Raw genomic sequence first — 19,879 nt, forward strand, 5'->3', positions numbered from 1 at the left:
GTAACTGGAATCAGACGTAGAAGACACAGCAAGTCGCACACGAAAGCTAAACACACAACATTGATCAGCAGAGCTGGCTTGCTGTGCACAGGTTAATATAGTGTTCCCTAATATGGGATGGGGTGGAGCCATGCTGTGAGGAGAGATTACTTAAGCAGCCAGGTGAGAGTGGCTGGCCTCTAAGCAGAACACATAGAGAGGTAAGCTGACAGACAAACATTACTGCATAACCATGACAGGATGGGGATAGGAATTATGGGATTCCCAACTTGACTGTAACAAAAGAAACTAGGGACAACTTCCTCCCTATTTACAGCTCAACTTGATCCTCCTGCACAATGACTTTATCCTCTGTACTGCGCTGTTGGATTTACTCTTCTCAGTAGCTAACAGTCTCTTGATAGCTTAGCAACAACCCATTACAAGCTAGAAACTCTCAGCCCCATAGACACTGATCACAGCTCTACTGCTGCAGGAAATGCCAGCCTACCTTTCTGCTTCTTCTTCCTCCCAGTCTAATCGACTGAAACTCTGAACCAGTCCACCCGACTAACACTCTGAAGATCTCCTAGGGCAAGGCTGAAGACTTAAGCAGACCTCTGTCTTCAGGAGAGACCTGCTACATGTGGCAGTCTCTCCCCTGTCTGTTCCTGCCCCATGCTGATGTATTCACATGGTTCTTCCTGCTCCCACTGTCTCTCAGGAAAGCCTCCTCCAACTTATCCTGGGGTAGGATTTATCCAGCCCAGCCACCTGAGCCCCAACCCAAGTTAGAGTCTCTTCCCAGCAGGGGTGCCTCGAGGACCACTGACATTCTCCCTCAGCACTGTATCTCCATCTTCCCTTGCCAGCATGACTCATGTGTAATTAAAGGCTCACTTAGTCCCCTGCCAGGCCCACTTCCTAGTGATTGGCTAAAGGCCCCTAAATATGCAAGACAACCCTTCTAGCCTCTGCCCACTAATTTCTAGAACATTCTCCAACATTCTAAAACCAGGCGGAGACACCAGAGAGCTGCCTGGATGAGTCATCCAGCTCTGAACTTTAATGAGCTCTGACCCAGAGTCCATGGCTCAGGCTTAGCCCTGAGCCAAATTATATTAACTAGACTGCCACTAGTAGCACGCTAGAGGGTGCTACACATACATTTGCAAATATATGTGAAACTACACTGCTGCCACAAGGTGCATCTGCAAAGTGTGCACCATAACTCTAGTCCAACAGAGTTTATTAAATAAATAGTAAATTAATTAATTTAAAGCGGGTATGCTTTGGAGGTAGTCCAATCCTATTTATTCCTATTTAAAATTACAGGAACCGGACAAAATCCTACAGTTGCTTAATTGCAGCTGAAGAACTTCCGTGTGTATCTACAGCAAACATGACAAGGAAAAAAAGTCAACTACTTTGATCAATTTACAGCTGGCAGGATAAAGTTGCACGTGGGCAGAGCAGTCCACAAAACAATACTATACAAAAAAATGTCATTGTGCAGCACACAATTATGAATGCTAGTGTCAAAGAATGTGTATTAGACATATTTTTTACCAAAAGAATAACATAACGGAAAAATATTTTTATCTCTACAGGTATACAACCTATTTCAGCACAAAAGTTTAGGAGTACAAATTAATCTTCGGGTTACAAAACTGGTTCTACTCCATGAAACACCGGTGAGTGAACGCTTTCTTGTTTGTTAGTTTATTGAAGTGTATCTCTCTTCCTCTCTGCTGCGTATTTGTTTGTGGAGAAATCAAAAACATATTAGGAAATCAATATTGACAAAGCCAGATGAGAAAATGTATTTAAGCTAAAACTTTGAAACCAAAGCTTGAGCCCGGGTTCACACTATAACGGGCTGTGGATCGCACAGGAGCGATGTGCGTCCCTGTTCCCCGTTTCAGGGACGAATCAGGGCCGATTCTATGCCTGAATTCGGCCCTGAAATGGAGCCAAAGACGCACAGCGTTTTTGTGCAGTGAGCTCTGCAGCCGCCCTGGAGATATGTGAACCGGCTACATAGGGAGCCAGTCACATTCTCCTGCTATGCGAATTAGATGCGGGGAAACGCATGGGTGTGAACCCGGGGCTAATGTTTGGGGTCACGGAGGCAAGTTTAATTTTCATTTGCCCTCCCCTCCTTTTTACCATGTAAAAAAAATAATTGTTTGGCTCAACTATCAAACAGATATAAAAAAGTGCTTCCAAAAGAAAGCAAATGTGAGAAATTCATTGTTGGTTTAGTTTCTTTCTTAATTTCAAATTAAAAATAAAGACTGGGCTATGCCCTGTCAGCAGAAAATATTAGTCCAGGAGATAATAAAATCAAATCTTTATGTTTGTCTGGTAAAGAATTACTAACAGATACAGCCAGTGTTAGTGGATCCCTTCAACAATGTATTTGCAAGAGAGTTTTATGGAAGTGGGATGCCATTAAACAGCATTTATTGAGCTAAATGAACTAAGGAGGTGACTAGCTTGTGCAATGACTCTGAATTAGTTTGATTCAGCTGTATCAACCCAAATTATTGCTGATGCATGTGAGTTTAGGTGCCATCCTAGTTCAGAAACAACATGCGGGGGATTACAGTCCTATTCAATATGCAAGTAGAGCACTGAGGTGGAAAGATGATACTCTCAGACTGAAAAAAGAGACTTTAGCTGCTGTTTGGGGATGTGAATGATTTCATGTATATCCTTATGGACTTGATTTTGAGACTGTAACAGATCACAAGCCATTGAAAGTGATATGCACTTCTTGCTCTAAACCTTCTGCCAGAATTAAAAGGTGGGTTCTTCATCTTTGCGATAGCATGCGCTTCTGACAAGTTAGATCTTAGTTGTTGACTCCTGCATGGCCTTCTTTATACAAGCAAATGTTCAGCTCAGTTACATTGCCTACACGTATTAGTAATTGCATGACTGGCCTTGGCATGTCATGGTAATAGATTTTCACTTTCTTTTCTCATGCTTCCGTAGACATAAATATCACATTTATTTGAATTTATTTAAACCTTTAATAATAAATGTAATCTTTTTTGGTGAAATTATATTTGAGATACAGTGCATTTTAAAGCTTTACCCTGATTATTTACATGATAAATAATTTTACAAATGCAAACTACAGAACAGAAAATATGACACATTTTAGTCTTGAACACAAGATCAAAATGTCACCCCACAGTCCAATTTTAAAGCTAACATGTAATACATTTATAATTGTATTCTCCTACAGTAACAGGCATCATTTGAAACTGACAAATTCCTAGCATGTGTATGATAAGCTAGAATCCTTCTTTTTTCTTCAAGAAAGTGGATTATGAAGTGTTCAACAATGCTTAGCAACCAATCTGGTTTTATATTTTGCTATCCTGAATGCTTCAAAGTGGCAAAAAAAAATCTATTGGATTCTAAAGTTGACACTGCTTTGCACTTGACTGTGTTTGTATTTGTGCTGTAATCCATAATAACACATAGGCTTCTTTATAGGCAGATATGTACATAGGACACCATGGAGAAAAGATGCTGGAGAGCTTTTGTAAATGGCAGCTTGATGAATTTGGAAAAAAAAATGATGTTCACATGGAAATGTCTACAAGCTGGACAGAAGAATATTCGGCTGTAGATGCTGCAGTTCTTATAACAAGGTATATTGAATGAACATATTTTGCATCTTCATGTGTTTTATCTATTCTTATGGCATTTTCCACATTACACATATTATGATAATTAAACCAATGTTGGATTTACAGTGTGTTGGCCTACTTTTCTAAAAAAGTCACACAGGCTTTTACCTAGAGCACCTCTGTTTCGGGGAGAGACACGTTAAACAATTTTTCAGAAAATAAAGAAATGTTTGGCACATGTAGAATGATGTTTAATCTGTCGTCAGTGATAGAGGTGGACCAATCCATCCCTCAAGCTTGGGTAAATCTATAAGGGAAGGGAATGAGGCAAATGTTCTGGAATCCTGCGCCAGCCTTATCAGGGAAGCAGAAGTGGTCTCCAGGATATGCAAAAAAAAATCAAATGCAGGCGCCTCTGAGTTAGACTGTAAAGTGTATATTAATAAAAACACATAGTGACTTACATCAAGGTAAACAGGGAAGAGTATATCTGTGGGTAAACGCTCAGTTGTGGCATCCATCACACTGGCCAGTAGAAGGTACGCTGTCTCAGCCGCTCTGTGGGCTCTCCTGGCTGGCAGGAAGATGGTATGCTGGAGAGGAGGAATCATTCTTGGATAGAAAAAATGTGTGTGTTTTTTTTTTCTATCCAAGAATGTATTTTGCCTCTATCCATTTATTGTTTAATGTCTACTAAAAATGCTGCCTGTAGCAATACAAACTTTCCACTAGATGGCAGCACTACGTATATATAAATACCAGTACATCCAGCTCATCTGAACTAGATTGAAAAAGGAGCGTGCACTCCTCCCACCACCAGGGTGTGCCAGCCCAGAAACATGTTACGATCACGCCTGTGACGTCATCCCCTCCAATGCTGCAGTCCAGGAAGTGTTCCAAGCCTTCTCTTCAGCTCTCCACCACCAGACCATCTTCCTGCTGGCCGGGAGAGCCCACAGAGCGGCTGAGACAGCGTACCTTCTACTGACCAGTGTGATGGATTCTCCACAGAGCATTTACCCACAGATGTACCCTTCCTTGTTTATCTTGATGTAAGTTACTATGTGTTTTTATTAATACACACGTTACACTCTAACTCAGAGGTGCCTGCATTTGTTTTTTCTTATCTACCTGAACAACATGGGAGAAGTCAAAGATCACAAGGCACAGTGTCGACTCCTCACACCAGTTTTAAACCTGTAATTGCCATACTATTGTGTCTCAATCACATGCATTGCACAGCAATCATGGGTTTAAATCACGTCGTGAGAAGGAAATATATCTCCTCCTCACCACCTGTCAAACACGCTCAGATCGCTTTTTAGAGGAGCAGCGGTGCTTGCTGCACTTGTAAATGGGCCCTTAGTTGCGTTGGGCATGGGCTCATTCACACGTAAAACCCTGTGGTTGAGTTGCAGTTTTACTGCTCCTTTTTCTTACCCCCTTTAGCTGCTGAGGCAGCAGCCAAAGGTGAAATAAGCTCCTGTTGCTGTTGGTGCATGCTACTGCCTGCCAATCACGGCCTATTCAAGTAAATGGGGCCACTCCGCATGAGACAGGAGTCAGCACTACACAAAAGGCATTGGCTTATGCAGCTCTTGCTCCCTACTACAGCTCCATTTTACATGTAGTCCTTCTGCAGTGCTCTCTGTTAGATGCCTTGGGATGGCGGATCAGCAAGCCCAGACCGTGGTCTACCAGTCACCTGTACATGATCTACTGGTAGATCGCGGTCTACAGGTTGCTGCCCCACTATAGAGGTACTCTTGATGAAAGAAAGAACTGGCCTTGCTGTCCAAAATTGAAATGATATGCCTTGGTCAAACAGGTTCAGGAAAATTAAGCTTTGGGTGTTGGTGGTGCCTTCACACCATAACCCTATAGAGGTACGCTTGATGAAAACAAGAATCGGCTTTGCTGTCAAAAATTTTAATGATATGCATCTGTCAAACAGGTGCGGAAAAATTGGTCCTTGGGTGTAAATTGTACCCATGAAATCTATACCGAAAAGTTTATTCATGATAAAATAACACCCACATATCTAGGCAGCCTGGATAGTCTTGCACAGATTCCACATCCCAAAAACACTTATTTAGCAACATGGGCATCAGGGGCTTGATAGCTGCTGCCAATCCAGGAATGATTTATTTTGATAAATGTTAGCTGGTCAATGGAGTCTGTGAACAGACATGCTCTTTTATCTGTCACAATACCTCCAGCAGCACTGAATGTCCATTCGGGAAAGCATGCTGGATGCAGGGCAGCCCAGCAGCTCAACTGCTTACTGGGCAAGTTCTGGCCAGTGGTCTATTCTCATGACCTAGTAACCCAGTGGATCGTCAACTGGAAACCTCTCCATGTCTGTTTTCCCCCTAGATGATCTCTCACCAAATGATGAAGATGCTGCCAATGGGATGTAAAAGCTGACAGCCCTGGGTGCTGAGGACTAAAAAAAATTTGAAAGGCATCACTGAGGCAGCCCCCTTCTCCACTGCTCCTCTTTTGACCAACAGAAGCCTCAAAACTAGCCTTTCCATGAGACTGTAACCTAGCAGAGTCTGGAAAGGCATTACATAAACTCCTCTTTAAGGTGTCCTCAAGATATTTCATCCTCTGTTCATCCTGAGGACAGGTTGAGTTATGAAACTTTCCCCTTGTAACGGTGGTCAAGGAGGGTTGCCAACCAATAGTGACCCTTCTTCTTGATGCCACAAATTCTTGGGTCCTTTTGCAGGCTTTGAAGAGTGAGGGAGCCCATGCACCGCAAGTTTGTGGAGGCATGAGAAGCAGAGTCCTCGGGGTCACTGAGGATAACAGTATCTGGAACTGCCTCCTCCCAGCGGTTCTGGGGACAGAACACCATCTCTTAAGGTTTGACGTATGTCTTCCTCTGCTTCAGTGCCTCCAAAACTTCCATAATCCTCCTTCTCCTCCTCCTGTTGTGTGTTCTGTGGCATCACAAGAAAATTGTGTGCATAAAGCGGGCCCTGAGAGGAAAGATAGTGCTCCTCTACCTCCCGCTGCTCTGCCACGAGTGCCCTGTCCATAATGCCATGCAGAGTCTGCTCCAGCAGGAACACAACAGGGATTGTGTCACTGATGCATGCATTGTCATGGCTCACCATTCTTGTCACCTCCTAAAATGGTGACAGTACAGTGCATGCATCCTTTATCAGCAGCCATTGGCATGGGGGAAAAAGAGCATGTTGTTGTGCCATACTCTGAGGGCCCTCTGCTGCAAGTAGAGCTGCAGCAGCATTGCCAAAGTTGAGCTCCACCTGGTAAGCATGTCACAAATCAGGCGGTGGAGTTCCCTCTGACTTTCAGTCAACCGAGCACTGGCTGTGTATGACCACCTGAAATGGCTGCAGACTCTCCTGGCCTGCTTTAGCAGATCTTCAAACCCGGGGACCTACTTAAGAAACACTGCACCACAAAATTGAGGACATGTGCCAGGCATGACGCATGCATCAACTTTTCCTGTCTGAGGGCGGACAGGAGGTTAGAGCCATTATCGCACACCACAATTCCTGGCTCCAGCTGGCATGGTGTGAACCACCTCTGGGCCTGCCCCCGCAGAGCTGAAAGAATCTCTGCTCTGGTGTGGCTCCTGTCCCCAAGACAGACCAGCTAAAGCACTGCATGCCATCTTTTAACCTGACTCATTGAATAGTCCCTTGAACGCTTAGGGTGTACTGATGGTTCATAGGACAATTTAGCAGAGGAAAGCATGGAGCAGGAGGAGTAGGTGGGGAAAAATCTTGCAACATCACCACCAGCTGTATAGAGACATGCCGGAAAAACAAGCTGCGGCACTGAGCTCTGTCCTACATCCTTCCGAGTTCCGAGTTGCAAGCAGAGTCACCCAGTGTGCTGTGAACAAAATATAACATCCCTGACCATGCTTGCTGGATGTCAGCAGTAAGCTAGACCTTGCGGCTGACTGCCTTGCCCAACAATGCCCCAACATTGCTTTCTATGTGATGGTACAGAGCTGGAATGGTCTTAGAAATTGTATTTGTGGTACAGCACATTCTGCAAAATCACGCCAAGGGGCCGAATCCACCAGACGGAAAAATCCACCTGGGCATGTGGGTGGCAGTGACTGTATTTTTTTTTCATGCGACAGCTAAGGCAGAGAAATTTTCCTACTATAGTCTACAGCTGGTGGTGCCCTTCTGGCAGACGTGCTGCAAAGACCTGTGACACCCTTCGTTATATCATCATTCCTGTCAGTGGAGGCTGCTGAGAGGTCATGAGATATAGTAGACCTGAAAGGTGAGGAGGAGCAGAATTGCATCCCTTTTACAGTATGTGGCTTTCAGGTGCTCTTGCCGACGGGCTGAGTGATAGGAGGTTAAATGCCTTGTCAAGCATGTGGTACCCAAATGGCTGCTGTTTTTGCCACGCTTCATCCGCATGAGGCAAAGTTTGCAAATCGCATCAGTGTTATCGAATGCACATGTGCTAAAAAGGGCCCAGACAGCTGAGCTGTGGGAAGTGGGCCGGGAGATAACAGCTCCACAACGTGATGGAATAGGTTGGCTGCTCTCTACTCTTCCATGATGGCTGCCTTATTGGGGATGTGCCTCACCCTCACTTTCCTCCTCTGGCACCCAAGTCACATCATCATCATCATCCCCTCCGTCCTCATCATCACTGGAGCCAACTTGGCAATACAATATGGCTTGGGGAACATGACTGCCAATTTGTTGTTTACCAGTGTTCTCCCCTCTCTGTAGGCTCATGTTCCTACCTTCATCAAACTCAGAACCAACATCAGAATCAAGTAATGACTGTGCATTGTCAATGAGCAAGTGGCTGTCACTGTGTTCAAATAACTCAGCTGACTTAGTGCATGATGCTGGGGCTATGGCAGGGGTAGCTGTGGACAACGAGGCAGAATAAGCTGCTCTGGCAGCTGCGGTGGACTGTGCACTACTCTCTGCTTGGGTGACAGAGGACGAGGAGGATGAGAATGGTTTAGTAAGCCAGTCCACCACCTCCTCTGCATGCTGTGGCTGAATAGCACGGGCAACCTCACTAAACAGAGGAAATGGTGCCCTGCCTGAGGACAGACCACGTCCACCTTTGCCTGTGGACATAGATGCTGCTGGCCCCCTCACAGTACCATGGGAATGTCTGCCTCTCCTTGTTGGCCTCTCTGCCATGATGGGGGGGCTTATTACCAAAATAGAATAGAAAAGGGGAAATGTATACTTGGATGCACTTTGATCAATTGAAAGAAGTGTTTGGTGCACTTTAACTTGAGTACTCACTACACAGACACACTCCACTGACACACTTCAATATACTGCAGTAAAACTGCACTGATGCAGTTCAATATACTGCAGAAAACATACACTAACGCATGTCAATATACTGCCATAAAAGTGCACTAAGGCACTTCAATATATTGCAGTAAATGTGCACTAACACACATCAATGTACTGCAGTAAATGTACATCAACGCACGTCAATATACTGCAGTAAACATGCATTAACACACATCAATATACTACAGTACATGTGTACTAATGCATGTCAATATACTGCAGTACGCTTGCAATAATGCACCTTAGTATACTGGAGTAAACGTGCACCAATGCAGTTCAATATACTGCAGTAAATGTGCACTAACCCACATCAATATACTGCAGTAAATGTGCAGTAATGCAAGTCAATATACCGCAGTAAACATGCACTAATGCACCTCAATATACTGCAGTACACGTGCACTAACACACCTCAATATACTGCAGTACACGTGCACTAACACAGTTCAATACATTTCAGTAAACGTGCAGAAATGAAGTTGAATATACTGGAGTAAACGTGCATTAACGCACCTCAATATACTGCCGTAAAAGTGCTCTAAGGCACTTCAATATACCGTAGTAAACGTGCACTAACACACATCAATGTACTGCAGTAAATGTGCAGCAACGTACATCAATATGCTGCAGTAAACATGCATTAATGCACATCAATATATTGCAGTACATGTGCACTAACACAGGTCAATATACTGCAATACACTTGCAATAACGCACCTCAATATACCGCAGTAAATGTGCAGCAATGCACGTCTATATACTGCAGTAAACATGCATTAACGCACATCAATATACTGCAGTACATGTGCACTAACGCATGTCAATATACTGCAGTACACTTGCAATAACGCACCTCAATATACTGCAGTAAATGTGCACTTACGCAGTTCAATATACTGCAGTAAATGTGCACTAACCCACATCAATATACTGCAGTAAATGTGCACTAACGCAGTTCAATATACTACAGTAATTGTGCACTAATGCACGTCAATATATTGCAGTAAATGTGCACTAATGCACCTCAATATACTTCAGTATACGTGCAGAAATGCAGTTCAATATACTGGAGTAAACGTACATTAACGCAGTTCAATATACTGCAGTAAACGTGCACTAACACACCTCAATATACTGCAGTAAACTTGTCCTGAAACACTAAACTGACACTAGTAAAAATGAACGGTTGCACTACACTCACACTGTCCTTTCACTATAGTGACACTAAACTGACACGAAAGTAAAAATGAATGATCACACTACACTCACACTGCACTATCACTATATTCACTGACACTTTAAACTCACAATAGCACACAAACTTGCTAGTAGCAATGAACAGATCCCTGTTCTACTTATCTCCACTCCAAAGTCACACTGCAAATGGCTGCTGTGGGAAGGATCCTTTTATAGAGGGGGTTGGGTCTATGAGCAATGAGACATGATTGGGCACAGTCATCATTACTTTCTTCAATCATGGCTCTGACAGTGATCTCTGCCCTGATTGGGCAAATCCTTCATTGTTTCAGCCAATCAGGGCTTCCAATGCACTGTGCAGCGCATTGTGGAGCGCTCGGCAGGCCGAACAAACGGTCAAACACCCGACAATTCGGGTGTTCTTCGAAAGGGCGAACAGTCAATATTCGGCCTGAATTCATTCATTCATTCATGGCTGAACTGTTAGCCCAACACTACTCTCCACCCCTAATCTCCTCCACCTCTCCTCCCACTAGAGCTTTTTACTGGCTAAACAAAAACAACTGAAGCCGTAAGTTACTTGTAATACATTTCTAAAAATGCTCAAAAACATTTCTAAAAATGCTCAAAAACTCCCAAATAAAAATGCCTGAAAGTTACTCCATTCAGGTGTGAATGCAGCCTTAGAGCTCATTCACATTATGGTTGTGTTAACTGATGTGTATTAATGCAATTTGTTACTGTGCATTAAGGTGCATTATGGTGAGTTGCTCCAGAGCAGCCTATTGTTGTGAGTTGCTAGGCGCTGTGCAGTTGCCTCTACGATCACTAAAACTGTGTGTTGTGTTGAACAAAACAGTGACACAGCAGTGCACCGTAGTATATGTGTTGCCATACTTTTGAAAAATGAACATTCTACTGCACAGTATCATAATACACCAATGTAAAGGGGGCCTTACAGTGCTTTCCAGAAAAGTTTACTGGCCATTGTGACAGACCTAGCCGGGAGAGAGACTTTTGGAGGGGACTGTATGCTAGCCTCTTGCCGATCGATCGTGGGCCCTTGCATTTGGGGGAACGGTGCTCTTTGTGAGCTGTATGCCTGGGGACCCTTGAGGTGGTATTACTGTGGATTCGGGTCCTGGTCCCCCAGGACACACAGACTCTGGGGACCCTGGATTTGCCATATTGGAATAGTGGCTGATTCATAATGCTGGGACAGATACTGTTAGGAGATGCTGATGTAAATTCCAACACCTGTCTGTCTGTTGTCTACTAAAATGTATATTGTAAATAAGTCTACTATGGGATCTAAGAGTAATTAGATCTCCATTGTTAAAAAATCAAAAAATCAAAAATAATAGTGCACCAACCAGAGGGCAAAGCGGCCAACACAACAATCAGACAAATTGTAAAAAAGGTATAAAATAATAAGTGTGGCGCTAAAAGATGTACGTTATTGGGCAAAACCAGACCGAATATTATCTGAAAGGCAATATGCGCAATAAAGTATATTAATGAAAATAGATCGTCTAAGAACTGTTCATTGACACTAGCAGAAATAAATAAACAATATAAACCTAAAGGTATATAGGTGAGCCATATAAATAAATCATATATAAACTATTATTAAACACCTGAAGTGAAAAAATGGCACAACAATGTGTGTGAGTAAAGAAAAGAAAAGAAAGGAGAACCTCCCAGCAATAGGGAGGAGCAGTTCTATGTGTGTGGGCCAAAAATGTTGTGAGGATATTAAGCGTCACAAAATTGTGCTACACACAAATGGGATTGAACGTGTGGTGAGGAAATAAACATAAAAAATAGTGAACATATAAACTGCTAATGAAACTAAAAGTCCATCCTGAACTCATAAGTAAATGATATAACTCAAAGTCCAAATAGTGCAATTTGGAACGATCAACTACAGCCGGAATAAGTGATGGAGGACCATTAAATCCGAGATTAGCATCCACAAGATAGGGTATCAGACATCTGTATGAAAGGGGTAAGCATAAATACCCTTACCAGCAGTGGTGGACTCCCAGCCAACGACTTGGGAGTCAGACAGGCTTGTAATGGAGCAGGGGAGTAGCTCTTGGTTCTCAACAGCTGAAGATGATGGAGGGATGGCAACACTCACCGACCCAACTTCTCTGATCTCACTGACCTATAGCTTCGAAGATGTCAGTGGAGGGTGCTCATTGAGGGTCCAGCTCCATGGACAAGATGTCAGTCCTTTGCTGTGATCCTCAGGTGTCCAGTCTGTAGAAATGACAGAGCAGTGTGTGATCTCCTGGCGCACACACACACACACGCCGTACTCTATAGAGGAGAGATGTGATCAGTTACTCACAGAGGAAATGACCTTTTTAGATCTCCATTGTTGTTTGTGTTAATTAACTCTGCTATTGTGTGAAGAAGAGTCTATGTTGATTGTGATAATGTTGATTGGATTTTCTGAACTACAAGACGGCCAGTCTGGCCTAAAGGTCATGTCTGAGTCATCTAGTCTGTCTAAAGGGATTAATTAATTAGCTCATGTTAATTAGGTTAATTAGGTTAATTAGGTTACAGCTGTATTGTTAGAGTAATATGAGCAGGTCTGCACCTCCTCTTTTATTGTATAAATAACACTGTATTCCTGTCAATAAAGAGAGATTCCTGGTTGAACTCACATACAGCCTGCCTGGTGTTTGTTCTGAGCTATCACAACTGGGTTAGAATGGCACATAGCTGTAATTCTAATCCCGGAGCATTGGATGACCGAGCAATCAGATGGTGCAATCTGCAATCTGATTCTATAGCAGCAGAGGAGTGTCGGGAGAGTGGAACTGAGCGAGCAAGGGGCTCGTTACAGCCATAGTGCCTTCTTCACATTGGTAAAGATTTGTATGTACAGTCAGAGCATGCCTGAAACATATAGTGGCAGAGACTCACTATATACATACTGGTCTAGACTCAAGAGGATAAAGAAGATTATTGGGTAGTAATCCCGCACCAGGCCACCAAAGCCCATTGACTCCATTGTACCACTAGGGAAATAACCTGCAAATAAAAAAATAATAGTTTCTCATTATTACAGATAAAATACCAAATTTATCTCCATGCATTTTTGCAGTCATTCTTTTCTTTAAGCTGCTTTACACAAAAGTAGGCTACCTCACCTTCCACTGCTTATCATTCTCATATATTTCTCCAGGAAGTAACAGAAAGATCCTTATCTAATATAGGGTTCCAGGAATATCTATTGCAATTAACACAATCTTTTTGACATATCTGTAATAATAAAGCATCCTAACATCTCTTAACAACTCCATCCTGTCACATGCAATTTTATACTTTGGTCATATAAGTAGGGCATTGTGGTATGCAGAACATTTCACATCCTTTTTCTGTAGTTTGAGCTAAAGTTAATCTGTGAAACCTAGTGCTTATATTGACATGTACTGGTTGTTTGGTATGTAAGTGACTTGCTTCCATGTCAGTTGGAATGACACATGGAATGCAGAGTAAATTAAAGTAGTATTTTGCTGTAGGTTGTATACTGCTATGAGCATTGTCAGTGCAATGACCTTTATCGACTTGCTGTGCTACAAGTCATCTATGATTAGCATATATATACTTGCTTTTTTGTTTTGACATGTTCAAATCACAGTGCTATGGTATACATATATAGCATAATATACAGTACCCCTTGTATGTGAATAGAAAGGTGGGAAATGAGATGACTTCATATATGCCTATACTACAAAGCCAATAATATACTTTATGTAATAATATACTGTGAATGGATCATATATTATAAACCCCAACACACACACACATGCTCACAAACACACACAAGTTAGAGGTTCTGATCAATTGTATGAAATTATAAGAAATCCCTAGTTCTGCTTTTCAGCCCCAAACATACTTCTGCCATACAGCTAGCAAGACCTTGTTATAAATCCAAATCTTTACTATTTCTGTAGTCTAGGTTGCAGTAAAAGGTTCTTGTTTTTACTCACTGAGGCATAATAAATCTGTGCAAATTGGTCACATAATTATTACTTGTAAGACAGTGTTAATTATGATTAATGTGTGCTTGTTCCCCCTCCATCTAGGACGGATTTCTGTGTCCATAAAGATGAACCATGTGATACAGTTGGTGAGTCAAAATGTAATATTATATTTAAATAAAGTCTGATATATACTGTATAAACAGTATACAAATACAACTTGTTACTATCATCAGTTATGAGAATGAAAATCCAACTCTGCCTGTAGGTGGCAGCAGCTCCTGTCCATTGAAGCCACTCAGACATTTCTGGCCCAGTCTTTATCTCGTTGTCATGTTGCTTATCCTATGGCAGGGTTTCCAACCAGTGGTACGAATTAGTAAAAAAATAAGCTAGTTATTAAAGTGTACTGAAGGGTTAAAAAGCCTGTTAGAGTTTTATTGCTGTGCCCCCATTTGTGGAAATCCACACTCTCTATTTGTCTTAGTAACAATTTTTAGTTATCAGTAGAACGGGAAGACCAAGAACAGAGGGGAAATCTTCCGATAGGGGCATTTGCTCTTGTGACAACTGTCAAAGAGGGACTTTGAGAGATTTCACACTGGGGAACTGAGCTGTCAGGAAGTCAAATAAAGTCCTGCAAGCAGCTTCTTTGAGGTGCTTTAGGAGCGGTGCATACACTTCTCCCAAAGCGCCCCTGCCCATTGAAATCAATGGACAGTGCCACCGAAGCGCCTGCAAAGTGCAGCGGCGCTTTGCAGGCACTTTGCAGGCACTTTGCAGGCACTTTTAACCCTTTATTCGTCTGCTAATGGGGGTTAAAAGCGCCCCACTAGCAGCCGAAAAGTGCCTCTTAAAACGACGGTAAATCGCCGCTAGTTTTAGCAGCGTTTTACCACCGATGCCTCCGCGCTGTCAGTGTGAAAGGGCTCTAAGTGTTTACACTTTTTTTGTGAATACTGTAAGCAGGGGTAATATGTATCCCTACCATTTCTCATTCACTTGAGGGCAGTGAATATCTGGAGGTCTCCTTATTTTAAAAGGGGCTTCCAGTTTTCCATAGGCTTCCCACGCACAGACCCCCACATCCAAAGGCCAGGGAAGTAGGGAAGAGACCCTTTTGCTCATCAAACTGGGTGCTTTGCCAAGAGGGATCCCACTAACAAGGAACCCTCCCCGTATTGAGAGCAAATGGCTCGGTATGGTTCCAGTCGGCATCCCTCCTTTCTTTGCTTTCCAGGTTGTATGCTTGAATGAGGATTTGGTATGAATTTTGGGGTGGAGACCACATCATTTTTTTCTTGCGTGGGGTACCCTCATCAAGGATTCATTCTTGGAGTAAGATGTACTACAGCCAAAGGGATATTTTAGAAAGATTAAAAAAAAATATATATATTTTGGTTAATGGGAGAGGAAGCCGGCTAGTACTCATCCAGGATTGCGTTGGAATGACACGTGGAGTGTGTGGTGGATGACATCACTGGAAGGAGGATAGCGTCGCGTTTCACAGCATGCGCAGTGCCATTTCTGGGCATGCGTGCTCCTTTCTCAAGTTCATGTTGGGTGAGTACTAGCTTGCTTCCTCCCCCCATGGTAGCGGTTCACTGCGGACTCCTGCTGTTTCATCGTGCAAATGATATTATCTACATCTCATTGCACTGTAGATGAGCCTGTTTTTAAATCACACTTGTGAGTGGCCCCTTTTTGAGTTTTAAACACTTAAGGACTGAACCTCTTTCTGAGATTTGGTGTTTACAAGTTATATACATTATATATTTTTTTTCTAACACCCTAGAGAATAAAATGGTGGTCGTTGTAATACTTTTTGTCACACCGCATTTGTGCAGCGGAAAAAATTCACCTTTTTTAAATTTAAAAATAAGACAACAGTAAAGTTAGCCCAATTTTTTTTTCATATTGTGAAGGATAATGTTACACTGAGTAAATTGATACCCAACATGTCACGCTTCAAAGTTACGCCCGCTCCTGGAATAGCGACAAACTTTTACCCTTAAAAATCTCCATAGGCATTGTTTCTACAGGTTGCATGTTTTGAGTTACAGAGGAGGTCTAGGGCTAAAATTATTGCTCTCGCTCTAATGACTGCGTCAATACCTCACATGTGTGGTTTGAACACCGTTTTCATATGCGAGTTCTGCTCACGTATGCGTTCGCTTTCTGCACACTGGCTCGACGGGAAGGGGCACGTTTAAAAAAAAAAATTTGTTTTATTTATTTTACCTTTTATTTTTGATTTTTACACTGTTCTTAAAAAAAAATTGCTCACTTTTATTCCTATTACAAGGAATGTAAACATCCCTTGTAATAGAAAAAAAGCATGGCAGGACCTCTTAAATATGAGACCTGGCGTCAAACAGACCTCAGATCTCATATTTTCACTAAAATGCAATAAAAAAAATTCAATCAATGTCATTTAAAAAAATAAAAATGTCCCTTTAAGAGCATTGGGAGGAAGTGACGTTTTGATGTCGCTTCTGCCCTCCAATGATCTGGAGACGGGTGGGGGCCATCTTCTCCCCACTCCATGTCAGGCTAGGGAGAAGATCCGATCGCCTCAGCCCCTACCGATGGCTACGGTAAGCGGCGGAGCGCACCGAAGAGCGGCGGGAGGGGGGGCCCTCTCCCGCCGCCGATAAAAGAGGCACTCTTCCTTTTCTCTGTCTTCTATGTAATTTGGGTTCTCCCCATTCTGTTTTTTCGCACAGAAAATTAAGCTGGCAGGGAAATTTTATTTACAGTCATTTTAAATTGTATTTTTTTCTTTGTAAATATCACTTTACTGTAGTGCATTATAGACATTGTACAGGAGTGCCATTTCATAGAAATTTTAGGACATCCCCTAGGCATGTTATTAAAAGAAACGGACATATTTATTGCTTCATTTGACTGCCATGCCCCCCCCCCCCCCCCGTGTAATTTGTTTATTTTATTTATTTATTCCAGGTATACAGGTATATAGTGCTGTCAACTTATGCAGAGCTTTACTTATTTATTATACATTCCCTTCCCCCGAGAAGCTTACAATCTAAGGCCCCTATTGTAACTCACATTCATATACACTATATTACCAAAAGTATTGGGACGCCTGCCTTTACATGCACATAGTTGCCAACATTGTAAAAAAAAAAATTTGGGACACTTTTTTGGCTGTAGGTGGAGTCTTATTATAATTAGGGTGCGGGGCATGCGTTTGTAAGCGTGGCACAGGGAAAATAAAAATGGGAGAGAAATGGGCGTGGTTTACATGAAATAGTGGGCGTGGCTTAAATGGCAGTGGCTCAAAGGGGTGTGGTTAGAGTCTGAGATGAATGAGGGATGGAGAGGGAAAGGGGGGGAGAGGGATGGAGGGAAAGCAGCCCCAGATCCTTCACAACAATAGAAATATGTGTATTCTAGAAAGTTTAACAATCAGCAGATAAAGATACTCCAAATACCTGGTGTTAGCACTTCAATCATTGTGGCACTATGGTTGTTATAGTGTCAGGATGATTGAAGTGCATTATTTCTATTATTACATTGTAATATAGAATGAAATCATTCAACTCACCATAATGTTGAATCAGTGGGATCCCTGAGCGTGTCACCTGCCATGTCGCCTGCCACCAGCAGAGTCCGTCCTTGCATCAGGTGCCCCCAGCAGAGTCTGTCCTTGAATCAGGTGTCCCCAGGGGAGCCCCTCCTTACACCTGGTGTCCCCAGCCAAGCACCTTCTTACATCTGGTGTCCCCAGCAGAGCCCTTCCTTACATCTGTTGTCCACAGCGGAGCCCCTCCTTACATCTGGTGTCCCCAGTGGAGCCCCTCCTTACATCTGGTGTCCCCAGCGGAGCCCCTCCTTACATCTGGTGTCCCCAGCGGAGCCCCACCTTACATCTGGTGTCCCCAGCGGAGCTCTGCTTACATCTGGTGTCTCCAGGGGAGCCCTCCTTACATCTAGTGTCCCCCAGCGGAGCCCTCCTTACATCTGGTGTCCCCAGAGGAGCCCTCCTTACATCTGGTGTCCCCAGCGGAGCCCCTCCTTACATCTTGTGTTCCCAGTGGAGCCCCTCCTTACATCTAGTGTCCCCAGCAGAGCCTCTCCTTACATCAGGTGTCCCCAGTGGAGCCCTCCTTAAATCCAGTGTCCCCAGCAGAGCCCCTCCTTACATCTGGTGTCCCCAACTGAGCCCCTCCTTACATCTAGTGTCCCCGGCGGAGCCCCTCCTTACATCTGGTGTCCCCGGCGGAGCCTCTCCTTACATCTGGTGTCCCAAGTGGAGCCCTCCTTACATCTGGTGTTCCCAGCGGAGCCCCTCCTTACATCTGGTGTCCCCAGCGGAGCCCCTCCTTACATCTGGTGTCCCCAGCGGAGCCCTCCTTACATCTGGTGTCCCCAGCGGAGCCCTCCTTACATCTGGTGTCCCCAGCGGAGCCCCTCCTTACATCTGGTGTCCCCAGCGGAGCCCCTCCTTACATCTGGTGTACCCAGTGGAGCCCCTCCTTACATCTGGTGTCCCCAGCGGAGCCCCTCCTTACATCTGGTGTCCCCAGCGGAGTCCCTCCTTACATCTGGTGTCCCCAGCGGAGCCCCTCCTTACATTTGGTGTCCCCAGCGGAGCCCCTCCTTACATCTGGTGTCCCCAGCGGAGCCCCTCCTTACATCTGGTGTCCCCAGCAGTGCCCCTCCTTACATCTGGGGTCCCCAGCGGAGCCCCTCCTTACATCTGGTGTCCCCAGCGGAGCCCCTCCTTACATCTGGTGTCCTCAGGGCCCCTCCTTACATCAGATGTCCCCAGGGCACCGGTTACCTGAAGTAGTATAACACAAGACAGGGAAAGTGACAAGAGAGGTGCCGCCATAACCCCTTGCAGCGCTCTCCAGCCTCCTCCATGCTCCTCTCCCACCATAACCACAGACTTGAACAGGGACAGTGTCACCCAGCCGAGGCGTGGAACGCAAGCTGCTTCCTCATACACAGCGCTGCTACACAGGAAGGCTTACCCAGACCATATCAGCTTCCGGGTTACATTAAAGGTCACGGCATGCTGGGGGGGCAGTGCAGTGTATCAGGGTGGGAGGGGCTGCGGGGAATAGGCGGGATTTAACTGGGTGAGAGGGGCTGGGCGGGATGAAGGCACACAGTGGGCTTTGTGTTACAGGCTGGCTCCGCCTCTTGTTCTTGGTCTTCGGGTAAATGGCGGCCGGCGGAGACAATCGCGGACCTCTAGTGGAGGCGGCGGGGAGCTGAGCAAAAAGGGAAAAAAATAATTTCCCGGGACATTTCCCGGGAAATGCTAAAAACGTGAAAAAGGTCCAAATCCTGTGAATCCCGGGAAATTCGGGACAGTTGGTAAGTATGCATGCACATGAACTTTAATGGCATCTCAGTCTTTGTCCGTAGGGTTCAAAATTGAGCTGGCCCACCCTTGCAGCTATAACAGTCTCAACTTTTCTGGGAAGGCTGTCCACAAGGTTAAGGAGTGTGTCTATGGGCCAGTATGTGCAGGCCAGTCAAGTTCTTCCACCCCAAACTCGCTCATCCATGTCTTTATGGACCTTGCTTTGTGCACTGGTGCACACTCATGTTGGAACAGGAAGGGGCCATCCCCAAACTGTTCTCACAAAGTTGGGAGCATGAAATTGTCCAAAATCTCTTCTTTGCTGGTGGTCAAACATTCCCATAGACACACTCCTAAACCTTGTGTACAGCCTTCCTAGAT

At 44.1% G+C, this 19,879-nt stretch overlaps 1 protein-coding gene across 1 annotated transcript in view; it reads left to right on the forward strand.

Annotated features, from left to right (window-relative positions):
* ADAMTS19 (ADAM metallopeptidase with thrombospondin type 1 motif 19) overlaps positions 1-19,879 on the forward strand; it is a 520,219-nt gene that overhangs the window by 156,678 nt on the left and 343,662 nt on the right. The window contains exons 5-7 of the mRNA XM_073625112.1: positions 1,590-1,673; positions 3,490-3,647; positions 14,266-14,309. Of these exons, the coding sequence (XP_073481213.1) occupies positions 1,590-1,673; positions 3,490-3,647; positions 14,266-14,309 (286 nt within the window). The remainder of the gene's footprint in view (positions 1-1,589; positions 1,674-3,489; positions 3,648-14,265; positions 14,310-19,879) is intronic.

Source organism: Aquarana catesbeiana, linkage group LG01 (genome assembly GCF_042186555.1).
Source record: "Aquarana catesbeiana isolate 2022-GZ linkage group LG01, ASM4218655v1, whole genome shotgun sequence".
In the NCBI taxonomy this organism is placed as follows: Eukaryota; Metazoa; Chordata; class Amphibia; order Anura; family Ranidae; genus Aquarana; species Aquarana catesbeiana.